The sequence below is a fragment of the Gopherus flavomarginatus genome, chromosome 4, assembly GCF_025201925.1.
Source record: "Gopherus flavomarginatus isolate rGopFla2 chromosome 4, rGopFla2.mat.asm, whole genome shotgun sequence".
Lineage (NCBI taxonomy): Eukaryota > Metazoa > Chordata > Testudines > Testudinidae > Gopherus > Gopherus flavomarginatus.
The window spans coordinates 217,197,975-217,213,694 of record NC_066620.1 but is presented as its reverse complement, the minus strand read 5'-3'; the positions used below and the strand labels follow the sequence as shown (position 1 = coordinate 217,213,694).

Sequence of the window (15,720 nt, the reverse complement as noted above, 5' to 3'; positions counted from 1 at the left end):
TCCTGCTCCTGCTCCGCGGCACAAAGGGATTAATCCGGGGAAGCCGGGGAACCCTGCGCTGGTGCCAGTAATGCCCAAGCTTATCCCAGACAAGTAGCCTCACTCTGCTCCCTGCCAGAGCCCCCTGGTGCTCACCCTGCTCCGAGCCAGCTGCCAGGGTGGGTCCCTGCCCCCCAGCACCATCTGCCCCTCCACTAGCCAACTTGGGGTTCCTGGAGCCTGGCCCTTAACGTCCTCCAGCTCCTCACACTCACTCAGGGTCCCTGCCCCCAGACTTGGCAGGGACTGGGGACCCAGGGCCATCCCCTTGCGTGGCTGCAGCTTTGGGCAGGAGCCTGTTTCTCTGCAGGGGATGCCCATCTGGACCCTGCTCAGGGCAGACCAAGGAGCAGCAGGAGGACTGGTGGAAGGCGCCAGGGCTTCTCTCCCCAGCGGATACAGATCCAGAGCCAGGTTGATGGCACAATGCTGCATAAAGGGGAGCAAAGAGCTCCAGGGCCCAGCCTGGCAGATCTCTGGGCGGGACGGGGCCCAGCCTAGCCAGGCTGTCTTTGGCTTAGCTCAGAACTGTCCTGTACTCATAGCCTGGGCCATCCAGCCTGCCCCGGGGCTGGGGCCGAGCTCGAGCCCGAGCCAGCCCCGTGCGCATGCAGGACAGGAGTGACCCCTGGAGACAGCTGAAGCCCCAGCACTGAGGTGGGGCAGGGGAGAGCCAGGAGGGACTGGCCTGGCCCAGACAGAAGCAGAGACCCCCTTAGACGCCAGAGACCCCTTAGATGCGAGCTCAGCCCTGGACAGCGCCTAAACCTGAGTGTGTGCTGCCCTCTCCTGGCTGAGCTGACAGCTCAGGCCTGGCCTGCGGCGCCCGGGGGAGGAACAGTGGGTGCGGGGCTGGCAGGGAGGGAACAGCTGCAACTGGCCAAAGCTGCTGCCCACCTCAGCGCCCTGCCCCCGCCACACAAGCAGGGGACGGGGAATGCGACTCCGACAGGGCATCGGAGCTCGTACCAGAGCCAAGCACCCACCAGAAGGTGACTCCCTGCCCGGCTCACTGACAGGCCGGCAGCCCTGGCACACGCAGCTGGGGGCTCCTCTCGCGTTCAACCTCCCTGCCCCAGAGCACAGCCAGGACCCACTGCCACTGGGCACAGCACACCCAGCATTCCAAAAGGGCGGGGCTCCAACCCACACCCCAGCACGGCCAGCGCCCCAGCCCCACGTCCACACTCATACTGGAAGGGTCCCTGGGCCCCCCACCCTCCCCAAAACAGCCCAGCAGAGTCACTGCTGAAGCTGCAGCCAGGGCTGGGCTGGGTGAATGGCAGACGTGCATGGGACGACACGTCTGACTTGGAATTAGCACCTTCCCCAGCAGCCCCAAACAGAGGGGAGACGGGGAGGCACTGGCTCGCTTGCTGGAGAGGGGATGTCCCAAAGGGTTGCTCCTGGCCATCCACCAGCTTTGCTCTAGGCCCCAAAGCAGCAACTCTGAGTGTTCAGCCAGGTACCGGGGCGTGTGCGTGTGTAACACCAGGGCATCAAGGGGAGGAACTGAGCCAGCCCTGCCTAGGTAGGCCTCTTGCCTGCCTGCGCCCTGGCTACGGCTAGCTGCCCAGCTCCCCAGCCCCGAGGCGCAGCATTCTCTGTCCACAGACCCGAGTGTGGGCAGTGGCTAGAAGGGTCCCAGCTCCAGAGCATCAGACCCAGCTCATTCCATGGACCTTTGCCTCGCTCCACCCTGCAGTTCCCGGGCCTGTGGCTTGCTCCGTGCTCAGCCTCCGAGAAACCCCCCACGCAGAGACTCTCCAAGGAACGGCCAGAGGCTCTTACCAGCTGTGAGGATCTGCACTTTCCAGGGGTGCTGGGCCATGAGCCGCTGGTACGACCTCCACAGCGCTGCCATCCCGCCTGCGGCCAGCTGCACAGACAAGGCAGAGGTAAGTCACACTGCCCTCTTTCCCCTCCTCGCCCTCTGCAGCCTTCCTAACTGCCAGCATGGTAAGAGACAGCGTCTGTTTAACGGTGGCACAGACTCCCGGGGCAGGAAGTGGAGGAGAATCAGCCCCCAGTGAGTTGGACAGAGTCTAGGGCAAGGCCCCTCCATGCACCTTTGCCTCACTCCTCCTGTCGGCCGTGCTCACAGCACCACAATGTGCACGAGCAGGTAACTGCCCCAGGACACACTCATCTCCAGCACCACCTGCTCCCCCAGCCCAGTGCCAAGCAGGCCCAGTCTGAGGGAGGAGAGCAGAGATACCCATGCCAAGGTGCCAGGTCACACACTTGCGGAATCCCTGCTCTAAGCTGGGGATGTCTCCGTTGGAAGCAATGGAGGAGGAGAGACCTGGGTGTCTGGGTCCATCACGGGGTGACTATGAGCCGCCAGTGTGACGCGGCCGTGATAAAGGCTAACGCAGTCCTAGGGTGCGTCAGGTGAGGGATTTCCCAGAGAGACGGGACGTGTTAGTACTGTTATATCAGGCACTGGTGAGCCCTCGGCTGGACAATGTGAGCAGAGCTGCTCTGCCGTGGGTAGGAAAGATGAATTCAGACTGGAAGAGGTGCACAGAAGGGCGACGAGGCTGATCGCAGGAACGGAGAACCTGTGTAGCAGGGTGGACCCCTGCTCCTGCCCTGAAGGGGTTAAAAACAGCCCTGGGAGGGGTAGCTGGAGAAAGCAGCTTTAGGCTGGGGCAAGAAGCCTGGGCTGATTGGGAAAAGTAGGCTCAGCTGTGGCCATGCTCCAATCAGGCTTAGCTGGCCTCTATAAGAAGCTGTGAGCCAGAAGCCAAGAGAGTCTCTCTCAAGCTATAGAGGGAGCTGGGCCTGGCTGCAGGGAGTGGGACATAAGGCACCTGAGTGAAGCAGGGCTGGGGAAAGGCCAGGGCCGGCGCTACCATTTAGGCAGCCTAGGCAATTGCCTAGGGCACCAGAATAATTGGTGGGCGCCGTTTTGCCAGACGGGGCGGCAGGCGGCTCTGGTGGGGCTGCCGCAGTGGTGCCTGCGGACGGTCGGCTGCTTGCGCGGCTCTGGTGGACCTCCCGCAGGCACAACTGTGGCAGCTCCAGCGGAGCCACGGAGCACTGGACCCTTCGCAGGCACCACTGCAGCAGCTCCAGCGGAGCCGCGGGACCAGCGCGCAGGGCGGCGAAATTGCCGTGCGCCTAGGGCGCTCAAACCCCTAGCGCCGGTCCTGGGAAAGGCAGAGGCACTGGGGAGCTCTAGCCTGGAAAGCCCCAGGCTGTGGCCTAGCATTGGGCTCACAGGTACTGGGGGTTGCAGAGGGCAGCCCAGGGGTAGACCAAGGCAGCAGGTCCAAACCCAATCTTGCCGGTGATGAGTGACTGATACTGCAGTCTGCCCCAGGGCATGGGGCTAGACAATGACTGGCAGCAGCCATCCACTGAGGCAAGGTGGGGCTAGAGGGTGGGGGTTCCCTGGGGAGGGGAGACCCAGAGAGAAAGAGGTTACTGCCAGGGGGCAGCACCCCATGTAAAAGGGCACTGGGTCCAGGGAGGGACATGGGGGGCCAGAGGACAGGTGGATCACGAGCCTGCAGAGAGTGCTCCAGAGCTGAATTGTGCTAATTTCAGAAGTCACAAGCAGGAGGCGCCGCAAGGGTGAGTCTGGTCTGTCTACAACCTGCCTTATGCAAGGAGGCTCAACGAGCTCGGCTTATTTAGCCTGAGCAGACGCAGGCCGAGGGGAGATAGAATTGCTCCCTCTAAATCCACCCCAGGAATAAACACCAGGCTGGGAGAGGAGTTATTGAAACTAAGCGCCCATGTGGACACAAGAACACGTGGCTACAAACTGGCCATCAGCAGATTTAGACTTGAAATTAGATGAAGGTTACTCACCACCAGAGGAGTGAAGCTCTGGAGCAGCTGCCCAAGGGAAGCAGTGGGGGCAACACCCCGAACTGGCTTCCAGCCTGAGTGTGATCAGTTTATGGAGGGGATGGTGTGATGGGGCTGCCTACGATGGCATGGAGCCGATCTGTGACCGCTAGCAGCAAATCTCCCCAGCGGCTGGTGATGGGACAGTGCAAATAATTCTTTCCCAGCTGTCTGGCTGGTAGGTCTCATCCACATGCCCAGGGTCCATCCCCTGTTGTTCACTCCCAGATTCCAGCAATCAGAGACAAAGGACACCCAGAGCATGTGGTTTTCCCTGATCATCTTGGCTAACAGCCATTGATGGACCTATCCTCCATGAACTCATCTAATTCTTTTTGGAACCCGATTATAGTTTTGCCCTTCACAACATGCCCTGGCAATGAGTTCCACAGGTTGATTGTCCATTGTATGAAGTGCTTCCTTTTGTTTTAAAACTGCTGTCTATTAATGTCACTGGGTGACCCTTTTCCTTTTTATTATGTAAAGGAGTAAATAACGCTTCCTTATTCACTTCCCCATCATTCAAGATTTTCTAGACCTCTATCATATCCCCCCTTAGTTGTCTCTTTTCCAAGATGAAAAGTCTCAGTCTTATTAATCTCTCTGCACAATCTAAGGCTGTTTCATACCTTAATCATTTTTGCTGCCCTTCTCTGAACCTTTTAAAATTCTAATAAACCTTGTTTGAGATGTGGTGACCAGAACTGCAGGCAGTATTCAAGGTGTGGGCATACCTATAAATATATAGTGGCACAATGATATTGTGTGTCTCATTATCTATCCCTTTTCTAATGATTCCCAACATTCTGTTCACTTTTTTGGCTGCCGCTGCACATTGAGTGAATGTTTTCAGAGAACTAGCCACAATGACTCCAAGTTCTATCTTTAGTGGTAACAGGCGATTCCATCATTTTGTAAGTATAGTTGGGATTATGTTTTCTAATGTGCAATTACTTTGCATTTATCAACATTAAATTTCATCTGCAAATTGGTGGCCCAGTGTCATGTTATTGACATAATCTGTAACTGTAGAGATCACTGTTGTAACTACTGTTCTATATTTGCAGCAAATATTGTATAAAAGTTGTTGTGTGAGGGGTCTATGGAGAGGTTATGGGTTGCTGGTTATGATTATGCTGTCTATGTGTGTATCATTTTGTAGTTGACGTTATGAATATTAGCTTTATACTGTCTTGTATTTCAAACTTATGCTGTGCTTCTGGGTGACATCCCAGACAAGTGGGTGTTAGCTCTGCCTAGCCTGCTTGGTGGCCCATTAAGGACCATCAGCTACAACTGACCCATTAAGAGAAGGCAGATGCACCTTACAACTCAGCAAAGTATGCAGGGACTTGCCCATGTGACTGCAGACTCCATGTTGCTGTAATTTTCCACAGTAAGAACAAAGAAGTGTTCTTACACCTGGAAGAGCCTACATAAGGCTGATGCCTCATCTCCATCTGGTCTTCAGTCCTGCTTCTTACCTCTGGAGGGACTTTGCTACATTGAAGCTCTGAACAAAGGACTGACTAACCCATCCCAGCGGGGGATGTTCTCCAGAGACTTGATTTGAGCCTGCAGTTTACTCCATCACTGCTACAAGCCTGAATTAAGAATTTTGCCATTACTGTATGGAATTGATTCCATTTAACCAACTCTAGCTCTCATCCTACCTTTTTCCCTTTACGAATAAACCTTTTAGATTTTAGATTCTAAAGGATTGGCAACAGCGTGATTTGTGGGTAAGATCTGATGTGTATATTGACCTGGGTCTGGGGCTTGGTCCTTTGGGATCGAGAGAACCTTTTTTCTCTTACTGGAGTGTTGGTTTTCATAACCATTCATCCCCAGGCTGAGTGAGTGGCACTGGTGATGATACTGAGAGACTGGAGTGTCTAAGGAAATTGCTTGTGTGACTTCTGGTTAGCCAGTGGGGTAAAACCACAGTCCTCTCTGTCTGTCTGGTTTGGTTTGCCTTAGAGGTGGAAAACCCCAGCCTTGGGCTGTAACTGCCCTGCTTTAAGCAATTTGTCCTGCTTTGGCACTCTCAGTTGAGTCCCACCAGAACCAGCATCGTTACACCCAGTCACCCCGTTTTGTGAGATCCCTTTGTAACTCTTCGCAGTCTGCTTTGGATTTAACTGTCTTGAGTAGTTTTGTATCTTCTGCAAATTTTGTTACCCCATTGTTCACCCATTTTCCCAGACCATTTATGAATATGTTGAACAGTCCTGGATCCAGTATAGATCCCTCCATTCTGAAAACTGATCATTTATTCTTATCCTTTGTTTTCTTTTAACTGGTTACTGATCCGTGAGAGAACCTTCCCTCTTATTCCATGACAGCTGACTCTGCCTAAGAGCCTTTGACACGGTCTCGCACTAAAGGCTTTCTGAAAGTCCAAGTTACACTATATCCACTGGATCACCCTTGTGCAAAGAATTCTAATCAATCAGTGAGACATACTGTCCCTTTACAAAAGCCATGTTGACACTTCCCCAACAGATTGTGTTCATGTATGTGTCTGGTAGTTCTGTTCTTTACTATTGTTTCAACTAATATGGGTCTAGTTGTCTCAAGTTAGGCACAATAATTTGCAATCCTGAGGTCTTTGATGCGAGCAAAAGGTACTACACAGTATCAAATCAGTAACAAATGAAAAAAGATTCTGAATAATGCTACCAAAAAATAGGTAATGAAAATGCTACTTACTGATTCCCCAGATTTAGGGCAGGGAAGGAATTTCCCCCAGCTTAGATTAGCGGAGGACGGGGGACAGTTTCGCCTGGGTCACTCACAGGTTTGAACTTATGTGAATAGTGGAGTCTCTGTCATGTGAAGTCTTTAAACCATGATTTGATTATGTCAGTGACTCAGGCCCAGAGCCTCTGGCTATCACAGGTGTAGTGGGGTGAGGTTCTGTGGCCTGCCATGTGTAGGCCAAGATGATTATGATTGGCCCCATCTGGCCCTAAAGTCTCTCGGGTCCAAGGACTGTGGCTGCAGGTAACAAATCCACTCAGCGAGGCACCTGTCCAGGCTGGCTGCCTCAGCTGCTAGGGAGCCTCTGGCAGAGATTGAATGAGAGTTGAAATGCCCTTAGCTGGTCTCTCCTCCCTGCCCGCGTGCCCCAGTACTGGGGGCTGGGAGGAGTGGATGAGAAGCCAGAGAAGGGGATTTTCTTTTCAAGCTCTTAATGGAAAAGTGTCCAGGCAACTGGCCTCAAACTGCACCCCCTGCCATGAAGCACCTTGCGTGGGCCTGGTACAGATGCCTCTCCCCCCCCAGCTGAAAGGCTGGCCCCAGGCAGTGTGGGGTTGCCAGACTTCGCCTGGTCTCTCCTCTCTGAGAGCATCAGCACCACACAGGAAGGGGTGACACCCCTCGTGCCTTGTGCATGCTGAGCCCAGTGCTGTACCCCAGGCGCTGCCCCATCTCCTGCACAGGCTCACCCAGCCGCCCCAGCACGCTGCCACTGACAGAGGACACACGCGAGAGGAGCAGGGCCGCTAAGAGGAGGCACTTTCTGAGCTGTCCTGGTCTCTGGACAGTCTCAGGAGGTGGGGGTACTTGGGGGAGCGGGAACAGCCCAGGGAGGGCTGCAGACTCTGGGGCATCGGGGCCAGTCCTGCTCTCCAGTGCTGGGGAGAACCCTGGGGCGCTGCGCTCAGCTCTCAGCACCTCATTTCCAGTAGGTCCCCCCAGCTCGCGGGGAGCTCAGAGACCAGCCCCACAGGCCCTGGCACTGAACGTGCTGTCCTGGCTGAGTGCCACCCCCCAGGACCTGACCCCACGTGACCTGAGACCCACCCGGGCCTGCCCCTGCCCCTGCCCCTGCCCGGGACCTGCCCCACCCCCTAGCTGTGACAGGCCCCCAGGACCTGCCCCCACGTGACCTGACCCCACCAACTTACCCCCTCCCCAGGACCTGACCCCACCCCATTGCCCCCCATGACCTACCCCTCCCACCCCACGTGACCTGACCCACGTGACCCCGTCACGCTAACCGACCCCCCCTTCCCCGCCAGGTCCCCGGGCGAGAAAAACACGCGGCCCCCGGGACCGAACGCGCGGTGACGTCATTAACACCGCCCATCCCCCCTACCTGTGCTTCCGCCTCCGGCCCGCCCCTCCGCAGCCTATTGGTGCAGTGGGAAGTGACGCCACACACACTTCCGGTCACTCGGGCACTAGTCCTATGACTTCCGGTCACATGCACAGATGGGCGGGATTTTTTCTCAACGTGACAAAGACCCCCGGGGGGAGGGGCTGAGCCGAGCACCCAACAGCCCCGCCCCCCCCGTGCCAGACCTGCGGGGGGGGCAGCCCCTGCCCCCGGGGCATGGCCGGGCAGTGGGGCTGGGCCCCCCCCCCGCAGAGTAACCTACCCCCCCCCGGCCGGGTACCGCGGTGCCCCCTGGGGTGTGACCGGGCAGTGGGGCTGGGCCCCCCCCCGCCCCCCGCAGAGGAACGTGGCACCCCATGGAGTGTGACCAGGCAGTGGGGCTGGGCTCCCCCCCCCCACAGAGTAACCCACCCCCCCCGGTCGGGTACCGCGGTGCCCCCTGGGGTGTGACTGGGCAGTGGGGCTGGGCTCCCCCTGGTCGGGTAACGTGGTGCCATGTTACCCGGGGAGTGACCGGGCAGTGCGGCTGGGCTCCCCCTGGTCAGGTACCGCGGTTCCCCCCTGGGGTGTGACCGGGCAGTGGGGCTGGGATCCCCACCCCGCAGAGTAACCCCCCCCCCGGTCAGGTAACGCGGTGCCCCCTGGGGTGTGACCGGGCAGTGCGGCTGGGCTCCCCCTGGTCAGGTACCGCGGTTCCCCCCTGGGGTGTGACCGGGCAGTGGGGCTGGGATCCCCACCCCGCAGAGTAACCCCCCCCCCGGTCAGGTAACGCGGTGCCCCCTGGGGTGTGACCGGGCAGTGTGGCTGGGCTCCCCCTGGTCAGGTACCGCGGTTCCCCCCTGGAATGTGACCGGGCAGTGGGGCTGGGCTCCCCCCCCGCAGAGTAACCCACCCCCCCCGGTCGGGTAACGCGGTGCCCCCTGGGGTGTGACCGGGCAGTGGGGCTGGGCTCCCCCTGGTCAGGTACCGCGGTTCCCCCCTGGAATGTGACCGGGCAGTGGGGCTGGGCTCCCCCCCCCGCAGAGTAACCCACCCCCCCCGGCCGGGTAACATGGTGCCCCCTGGGGTGTGACCGGGCAGTGGGGCTGGGCTCCCTCCCCGCAGAGTATCATGGCACCCCATGGGGTGTGACCAGGCAGTGGGGCTGGGCTCCCCCCCCGGTTGGGTAAACCCCATGGGGCGTGGCCAGGCAGTGGGGCTGGGCTGCTCCCAGCCGGGTACCGCAGTGCCCCCTGGGGTGTGACTGGGCAGTGGGGCTGGGCTCCCCCTGGTCGGGTAACGTGGTGCCATGTTACCCGGGGCGTGACCGGGCAGTGGGGCTGGGCTTCCCCTGGTCAGGTACTGTGGTGCCTCCCGGGGTGTGACTGGGCAGTGGGGCTGGGCCTCCCCCCGGTCGGGTAACATGGCACCCCATGGGGCGTGGCCAGGCGGTGGGGCTGGGCTCCATCCGGTCTGGTACTGCGGTGCCATGTTAGCCGCAGAGTAACCCCCCCCGTCGGGTACTGTGGTGCCCCCCAGGGCGTGGCCAGGCAGGGCGGCTGGGCTCTCCCCTGGTCAGGTAATGCAGTGCCCCCTGGGGTGTGACTGGGCAGTGGGGCTGGGCTCTCCCCAGGCAGCATTGAGCCCTTCTCCAGCCCAGCTTGTACCCCACCCTGGGGTTAGAGCACAGCCCCTTTGCCCCCCAGCTGAGCCAGGGAGAGCCAGACACCAGCCTAGGGAGACCTGATGAGAGGAAGAAAATATTGAGACACACGGAGGGGGGCAACTGCTGGCAGAGCACAACCCCCCACTCAAACAAACACATTGCGAAATATTAGGACAAACTGTGTCCTGACCTAACATCGCTCAGGACATGGGCCAAACACCTAACCATGGGGATAGTCGGACCCTACACAGGCTTGGAACCAGGCTGAGGCCCTGCACCCCTCCCCAGAGCCATCCCATGCAGGGCTCAGCCACCCTGCCCCCATCTTGCTGCTGCCCAGATTGGGGTGGGGCCCGGGCCTGTGACTGTGCCTGGGGACAACAGAGGAAAGCTGCGGGGCGGGTTACAGAGAGTAACGGGGAGCATCACTGGAGGATGATTACTAGCACCCATCCTCACTGCTCGCCTGCCTGTGCCCAGGACTCCTGCCCGTTGCTCTGTGTCTGCCCTGGCCCACTCACACCGCTGGGCTTGGGGGCCCTGTGGTGGGTAACCCCCGTTCATTGCTCCTTCCCCTTCACTCCGTTGCTATTCTCCGTCCATCCCTGTGTGACTAAACAGTGCCCTGCCCCATGCCATTGCACGCGGCAGAGTCGCTGCATTCACCGTAGGGGCTGGAACAGGAGTTTCCCGGCCGCAGTCCTGCACGCGCCTTTTCTTGGCTGGAGCTGGCTGCAGCACGAACTCACTCAGGCCGAGCAGGGCAGGCTGCAGCGTGCGAGCACCACCCAGCAGCGGCCGGCCTGGCCCACCGGCTCCTCTGCACAGACCACATGTGCAACGGGTGCATCCAGCTCAGTTTATTAAACCCAAGGAAAGCCCTTCAGTTCACAGTGGTGGGTGTAGAAAAGTCGCTGAACAGATGCCACTTGCCCTCCCTTCCCATGGGGCCAGCAGGGCCCAGGGCAGAACATGCTCTGCCCCTCACTGTGCTCAAGGCCAGACTCTCACCCAGGGAGACGGCTTAGGGGGGACCAAACTCCCGCTACAAGAGACGGGGGCTGGTCAGCAAGTGGAGGAAAGGGGGAGGGAGTCCTGGGGAAAAGAGCCCCCTGTGACTGGGGAGCCACAGCCTCGGGGGGCAGAGGAGGCCGGGGGTAGCTGGAGCCAGAGGACATGCCCATGCTGGGAAGGGAGATGCTACTAGGGGCAGGCTAGGAACCGTCACAATGAACCGTGGCCTGGGAGGGCCGGGGAACAGCCTGGGCTCCACTACCAGCCACCGCAGGGAGCCAGCCCTGAACCCCGGCTGGAGGAGGACGGGTACCCAGGGAAGCCAGCAGGTGCCACCCCAGCCCCGACACCAAGGAGCTTGTGAGCCCCCAAGTCAGGGAAGGGGATAGGGCACCCTTTAGGGGCAGTGCACCCCACATCACATGCAGGCTGATCTGCCCCTGGAATGATACAAGTATGACCCATTCTGAGCCTCAACCAGCCAGCTGGCATGGCCCTGCTCGCTGCCCAGCCCCAGCCCCCTAGTCAGCGGGAGGCCTTGCTCAGCGCAGTCCCTGTCACATGTTGGGGAGAAGGAGCTGGGTCCGTCCGTGGGTCCGTCCGCTAACCAGGGCTGGAGCACAGGGGTTCCTGCCACAGCTGGCACTGCTCAGGCAGGGGGTCCTAGTACCTGCCAAGCACCGTGGCCAGCAGTGCCATCCGGATGTACATGCCGTTCTCAGCCTGGCGGAAGTAGGCTGCCCGGGGGTCCGAGTCCACCTCCACACTAGGGAGCAAGGGGAGAGTCACTGCTAGGCACTGGGGAGCCCCCTGCCAGGGGGAAGGGACCCTGGAGCCACAGCCCCCAGCCCAGTGCCTCTCACCTGATCTCATTGACGCGAGGCAGTGGGTGCATGACCACCATCCTCTTCTTAGCTCTGGTCATGATGTGTGGGGTGAGGATGAACTGCCCAAAGCACTGGCCAGGGGGGAAGGCTGTTAGCACCCCAAGGATGGGCAGGACCACGGGCATCACTGCTCCCGGGACCCGCCAGCTGGTCACCCCACTGGCCCCAGGGGCCTTGCCACGCCCCCCCCCCCCCCCACCTGGTCACCCCACTGGCCCCGGGATCCAGGTGCCACACCCTCCCCCCGGCCTGGTCACCCCACTGCCCCCAGGGTCCATGGGCCTTGCCATGCCCCCCCACCTGGTCACCCCACTGTCCCGTGCACCTGGTCACCCCCCACCCAGTCACCCCCGGGGCACAGTCACCCCGTTCCATCCTTTGCAATCCCCTGGGCAGCAGTGAAGGGGCCTAGAGGCACAGCAAGGCTCCCACACCCAAGCCCCTGCCCAGGGCCAGAGCAGCCCCAAGATGCAGCTCGCAGGCCCTGCGGGGCAGCACCAACACTCACCGCCTTGTACTCCTGCACGGAGTCGAATCGCTCCTTCTGGATGCGGGTGACGTACAGCACGTCCGTGTCGGGGAGAGCCTCCTCGAGGCTGTCGAACTCCTCCTGGGGAGGGCAGAGAGTTAGAGCGGGGCGGGGGCACCGTGGGGGCAAGGGGCACCGTGGGGGCGGGCTCACCTGCTTGATTCCCTTGGAGGCGACGAAGTGGATGATGTCGGCGGGCATGCAGAGGTCGCGGGGCGTGACGTAGCGCAGGCTGACACGATACTGCGTCAGGAGACAGGCCAGCGAGTGCACCGTGCGCCCATGCTTCAGATCCCCCACCATGGTGATCTGGGGAGAGACAGCCACACCCTGGAGCCCAGTCAGCAGGGGGCAGCGCTCGCATGGCTGCACGGGACTCCTGGGGGGAGGTCTGGGGCCAGGGAGGTCAGAGCCGAGACCCAGCGCAGCAAACCCCCCCTTCCTCCCACCCACAGAGGCCTGAGCCCCCAGCCTGGGGCCCTGGAGTCAGGGAGAACTGGCACAGTGTGGGGGCTCCTGGCCCGGCCCCCTTACCGTCATGCCATTAACGGTGCCGAGCTCCTCGCGGATGGTGAAGATGTCCAGCAGGGCCTGTGTGGGGTGCTCCCCGACGCCATCCCCGGCATTGATCACCGGCTTCCGGCAGTGCTTGGCAGCCAGCTGCAAACGACACATGGGCTGGGCACGGGGGGGCGGCGGCGAAGATCGCTGCCGTAGCCCATCCCCCTGTGCCCCAGATCCGCAGGGCCCAGTGCAGCCGCAACCCACCCCCCCCTTGCCCCCAGATCCACAGAGCTGAGCGTGGCCACAACCTGCCCACCCCCGCCCCTGATCCACGGGGCCCAGCGCGGCCGCAGCCCCTGCCCGTCCCCGATCCACAGGGCCAAGCACAGCCACAGCCCCTCCCTCCCTCCGCCACTGATCCACAGGGCCCAGCGCAGCCGCAGCCCCTGCCCGTCCCCGATCCACAGGGCCAAGCACAGCCACAGCCCCTCCCTCCCTCCGCCACTGATCCACGGGGCCCAGCGCAGCCGCAGCCCCTGCCCGTCCCTGATCCACAGGGTCAAGCACAGCCACAGCCTCTCCCTCCCTCCGCCACTGATCCACAGGGCCCAGCGCAGCCGCAGCCCCTGCCCGTCCCTGATCCACAGGGTCAAGCACAGCCACAGCCCCTCCCTCCCTCCGCCACTGATCCACGGGGCCCAGTGCGGCCGCAGCCCATCCCCCCATGCCCGGGTAGTCCATCTCCCTCTCACCCTATGGGACTCAGCGGGCGTGAGGGGGGGAGCTCATGCCCAGCCACAACCCATCCCCCCCACTACCTCCCTTGCTGGCCCCTGCTTCCCTGGGGGATGGGGGTTGGCCTGGCCCCTGGGGCCCCTCACCTCCACAGCCCCCGGCTGGGGGTGGCGCAGCACCAGCACGTCCGCGTAGCAGCACATGGTCTGTACCGAGTCGGCCAGGGACTCGCCCTTCTGGGCTGAGGATGTGGACTCGCAGAAGGCCAGGACGGACCCCCCCAGACGGTACATGGCCGCTGCGAAGGAGCTGCTGGTCCTGGTGCTCACCTCGTAGAACATGGAAGCCATGACCTTCCCCTGCAGGGGAGGGGAGACCGTGAGCATGGCGAGGCCCCGATCCCCCCCTCCCTCTCCACGGCAGGGCCCCAATCCCTCCTCATCCCCCTCCACGGCAGGGCTCCAATCCCCCGAGCCCTCCCAGCCCCTTCCACGGCAGGGCCCCGATCCCCCAGCTCCCCCGCAGGAAGGTCCCAATCCTCCACCCCAGCCCCTCTCATGGCAGGGCCCCAATCACAACTTCCCCCACAACACCCACCCCGATCCGGCCCCGCAGTGAGGAAAGGATCCGCTTTTCCAGCCCTGGCCAGATCCCTCCCCCCACAGTGCCCGGCCGGCCTGGCTCACCTTGAGGATGTCCAGGCTCCGCTCCTTCTGCACCAGCATGCGCAGATTGTGCGCCACGTTGAAGAGGTGGGACATCTGGAACGACACAGCATTCAGCCAGGGGCCACATGCATTCCCCACCCCAGGCCCTCCCTGGCTCGGCTTCCTCCCCCAGCCTGTACTCCCTGGGGAGAGCCCCCAGCCGCCCCTCCCTGCACAGTACCTGCTCCTTGGTGAACTGCTTGACGGAGAGGACATGCTGCCCGACAAGGGGGTGCAGCAGGGGGGAGGTCTGCGGGTGGGGCGCGCTCGGGGGCGACGTCTGTCTGGGCAGCAGTCCCAGCGGGTAAAAGCAGCTGTCTTGGGTCACAGCCAGATCTACAGCACCAAGCGCAGGCATCAGCGAGCGCCGGGGCCATGGGGCAGGAGGGAGACATCCCATCAGCCGCGTGGCAGGAGGGGAGGCTCAGCCCCCTACCCCTGCCCCATGTCACAGGCCGGCGCTCACACCTACCCCCCCACCCCAGAGCATGGCCCGCAACTCCCACCTGCCCAGCTCCTGGGGCCAAGCCGGGGGGGGGGGAGGGGGGCAGGCCAGTGGCGAGCTCCATGCACAGCCACTGATGGGACAGTCACTAACCATCCTGCAGCCTGGTGTGGGGCAGGGGGCCTTGCGACCACCGGAAGCACATTCCTGGGGATGGCAACAGCTGCCCTTGCCCCCAGAGAGCAGCATCTGGCAAACCACGCAGGACCCTGCGCAGATGGTTCAGACCATCTCTCCCTGGCCCTAGGGGCCCCAGCCTGGCACCACCTCCCTGGACCTCGGTCCCCAGACCCCACGTGGGACAAAACAAACCTGGCTCAGTGGCCTTCTTGGTGGCCTTTTCTCTCACGTCCTCGGCTGGTGACAGGCGTGTGGGAACACACAAGAAGATTAGACACAGCGGCTGCGAGCGCTGCACCACCTGGCCCCTGGGGAGGCTCCCGGGCACCCTGGGGCCCCACTCTTCTCTAGGCAGCGGGAGGGGGATAGGATGGGATGGGCGCCCTGGAGACGCTGAAGCCTGTGTGCTCTGGCCCAGCTGGCTCCATGCGGGACACAGTGCCGGGGGAGGGAGCGGGGCACCCAACAGAAACAGAACCAGGAAGAGCCCAGCCTGCCCGGGGGAGGAGAGCTGGGTGGCTGGCCCCACACCCAGCAGGACACCCGCACAGGGGGCAGGCACGGGAGCAGAGTGCTGGCACAGTGCTGAGCGACCCCCCTCGCTGCCCAGGGGAGGAGACCTGGGGGACTGGCCCCACACCCAGCAGGACACCCGCACAGGGGGCCGGCACGGGAGCAGAGCGCTGGCACAGGGCTGAGCGACCCCACTCGCTGCCCGGGGAGGGGAGCTGGGGGGCTGGCCCCACACCCAGCAGGACACCCGCACAGGGGGCCGGCACGGGAGCAGAGCACTGGCAAGGGGCTGAGTGACCCCCCTCGCTGCCCGGGGGAGGAGAGCTGGGGGGCTGGCCCCACACCCAGCAGGACACCCGCACAGGGGGTCGGCACGGGAGCAGAGTGCTGGCACAGGGCTGAGTGACCCCCCTCACTGCCCGGGGGAGGAGAGCTGGGGGACTGGCCCCACAACCAGCAGGACACCCGCACAGGGGGCCGGCATGGGAGCAGAGCGCTGGCACAGGGCTGAGCAACCCCCCTCGCTGCCCGGGGA

The 15,720-nt window shown here is 61.9% G+C and overlaps 2 protein-coding genes across 6 annotated transcripts in view; both read right to left on the bottom strand.

Moving 5' to 3' along the window:
* Positions 1-7,678, bottom strand: part of MPV17 (mitochondrial inner membrane protein MPV17) — a 47,592-nt gene extending 39,914 nt beyond the window's left edge. For 2 of the 3 annotated variants that reach the window (XM_050951500.1, XM_050951502.1), the window contains exons 1-2: positions 6,613-7,678; positions 1,831-1,918 (exon numbers count right to left, since the gene is read on the bottom strand). In XM_050951500.1, the coding sequence (XP_050807457.1) occupies positions 1,831-1,903 (73 nt within the window). In that variant the 5' untranslated portion in view covers positions 1,904-1,918; positions 6,613-7,678. Of the gene's footprint in view, positions 1-1,830; positions 1,919-3,861; positions 5,460-6,612 lie in introns of those variants that run through there. The other variant, XM_050951501.1, reaches the window with a different exon arrangement.
* Positions 7,679-11,100: 3,422 nt separating this feature from the next.
* CAD (carbamoyl-phosphate synthetase 2, aspartate transcarbamylase, and dihydroorotase) overlaps positions 11,101-15,720 on the bottom strand; it is a 46,522-nt gene continuing 41,902 nt past the window's right edge. For all 3 annotated transcript variants that reach the window (XM_050951486.1, XM_050951488.1, XM_050951489.1), the window contains exons 36-44: positions 14,865-14,909; positions 14,229-14,383; positions 14,027-14,101; positions 13,487-13,699; positions 12,636-12,761; positions 12,255-12,410; positions 12,081-12,182; positions 11,549-11,643; positions 11,101-11,451 (exon numbers count right to left, since the gene is read on the bottom strand). In XM_050951486.1, the coding sequence (XP_050807443.1) occupies positions 11,349-11,451; positions 11,549-11,643; positions 12,081-12,182; positions 12,255-12,410; positions 12,636-12,761; positions 13,487-13,699; positions 14,027-14,101; positions 14,229-14,383; positions 14,865-14,909 (1,070 nt within the window). In that variant the 3' untranslated portion in view covers positions 11,101-11,348. The remainder of the gene's footprint in view (positions 11,452-11,548; positions 11,644-12,080; positions 12,183-12,254; positions 12,411-12,635; positions 12,762-13,486; positions 13,700-14,026; positions 14,102-14,228; positions 14,384-14,864; positions 14,910-15,720) is intronic.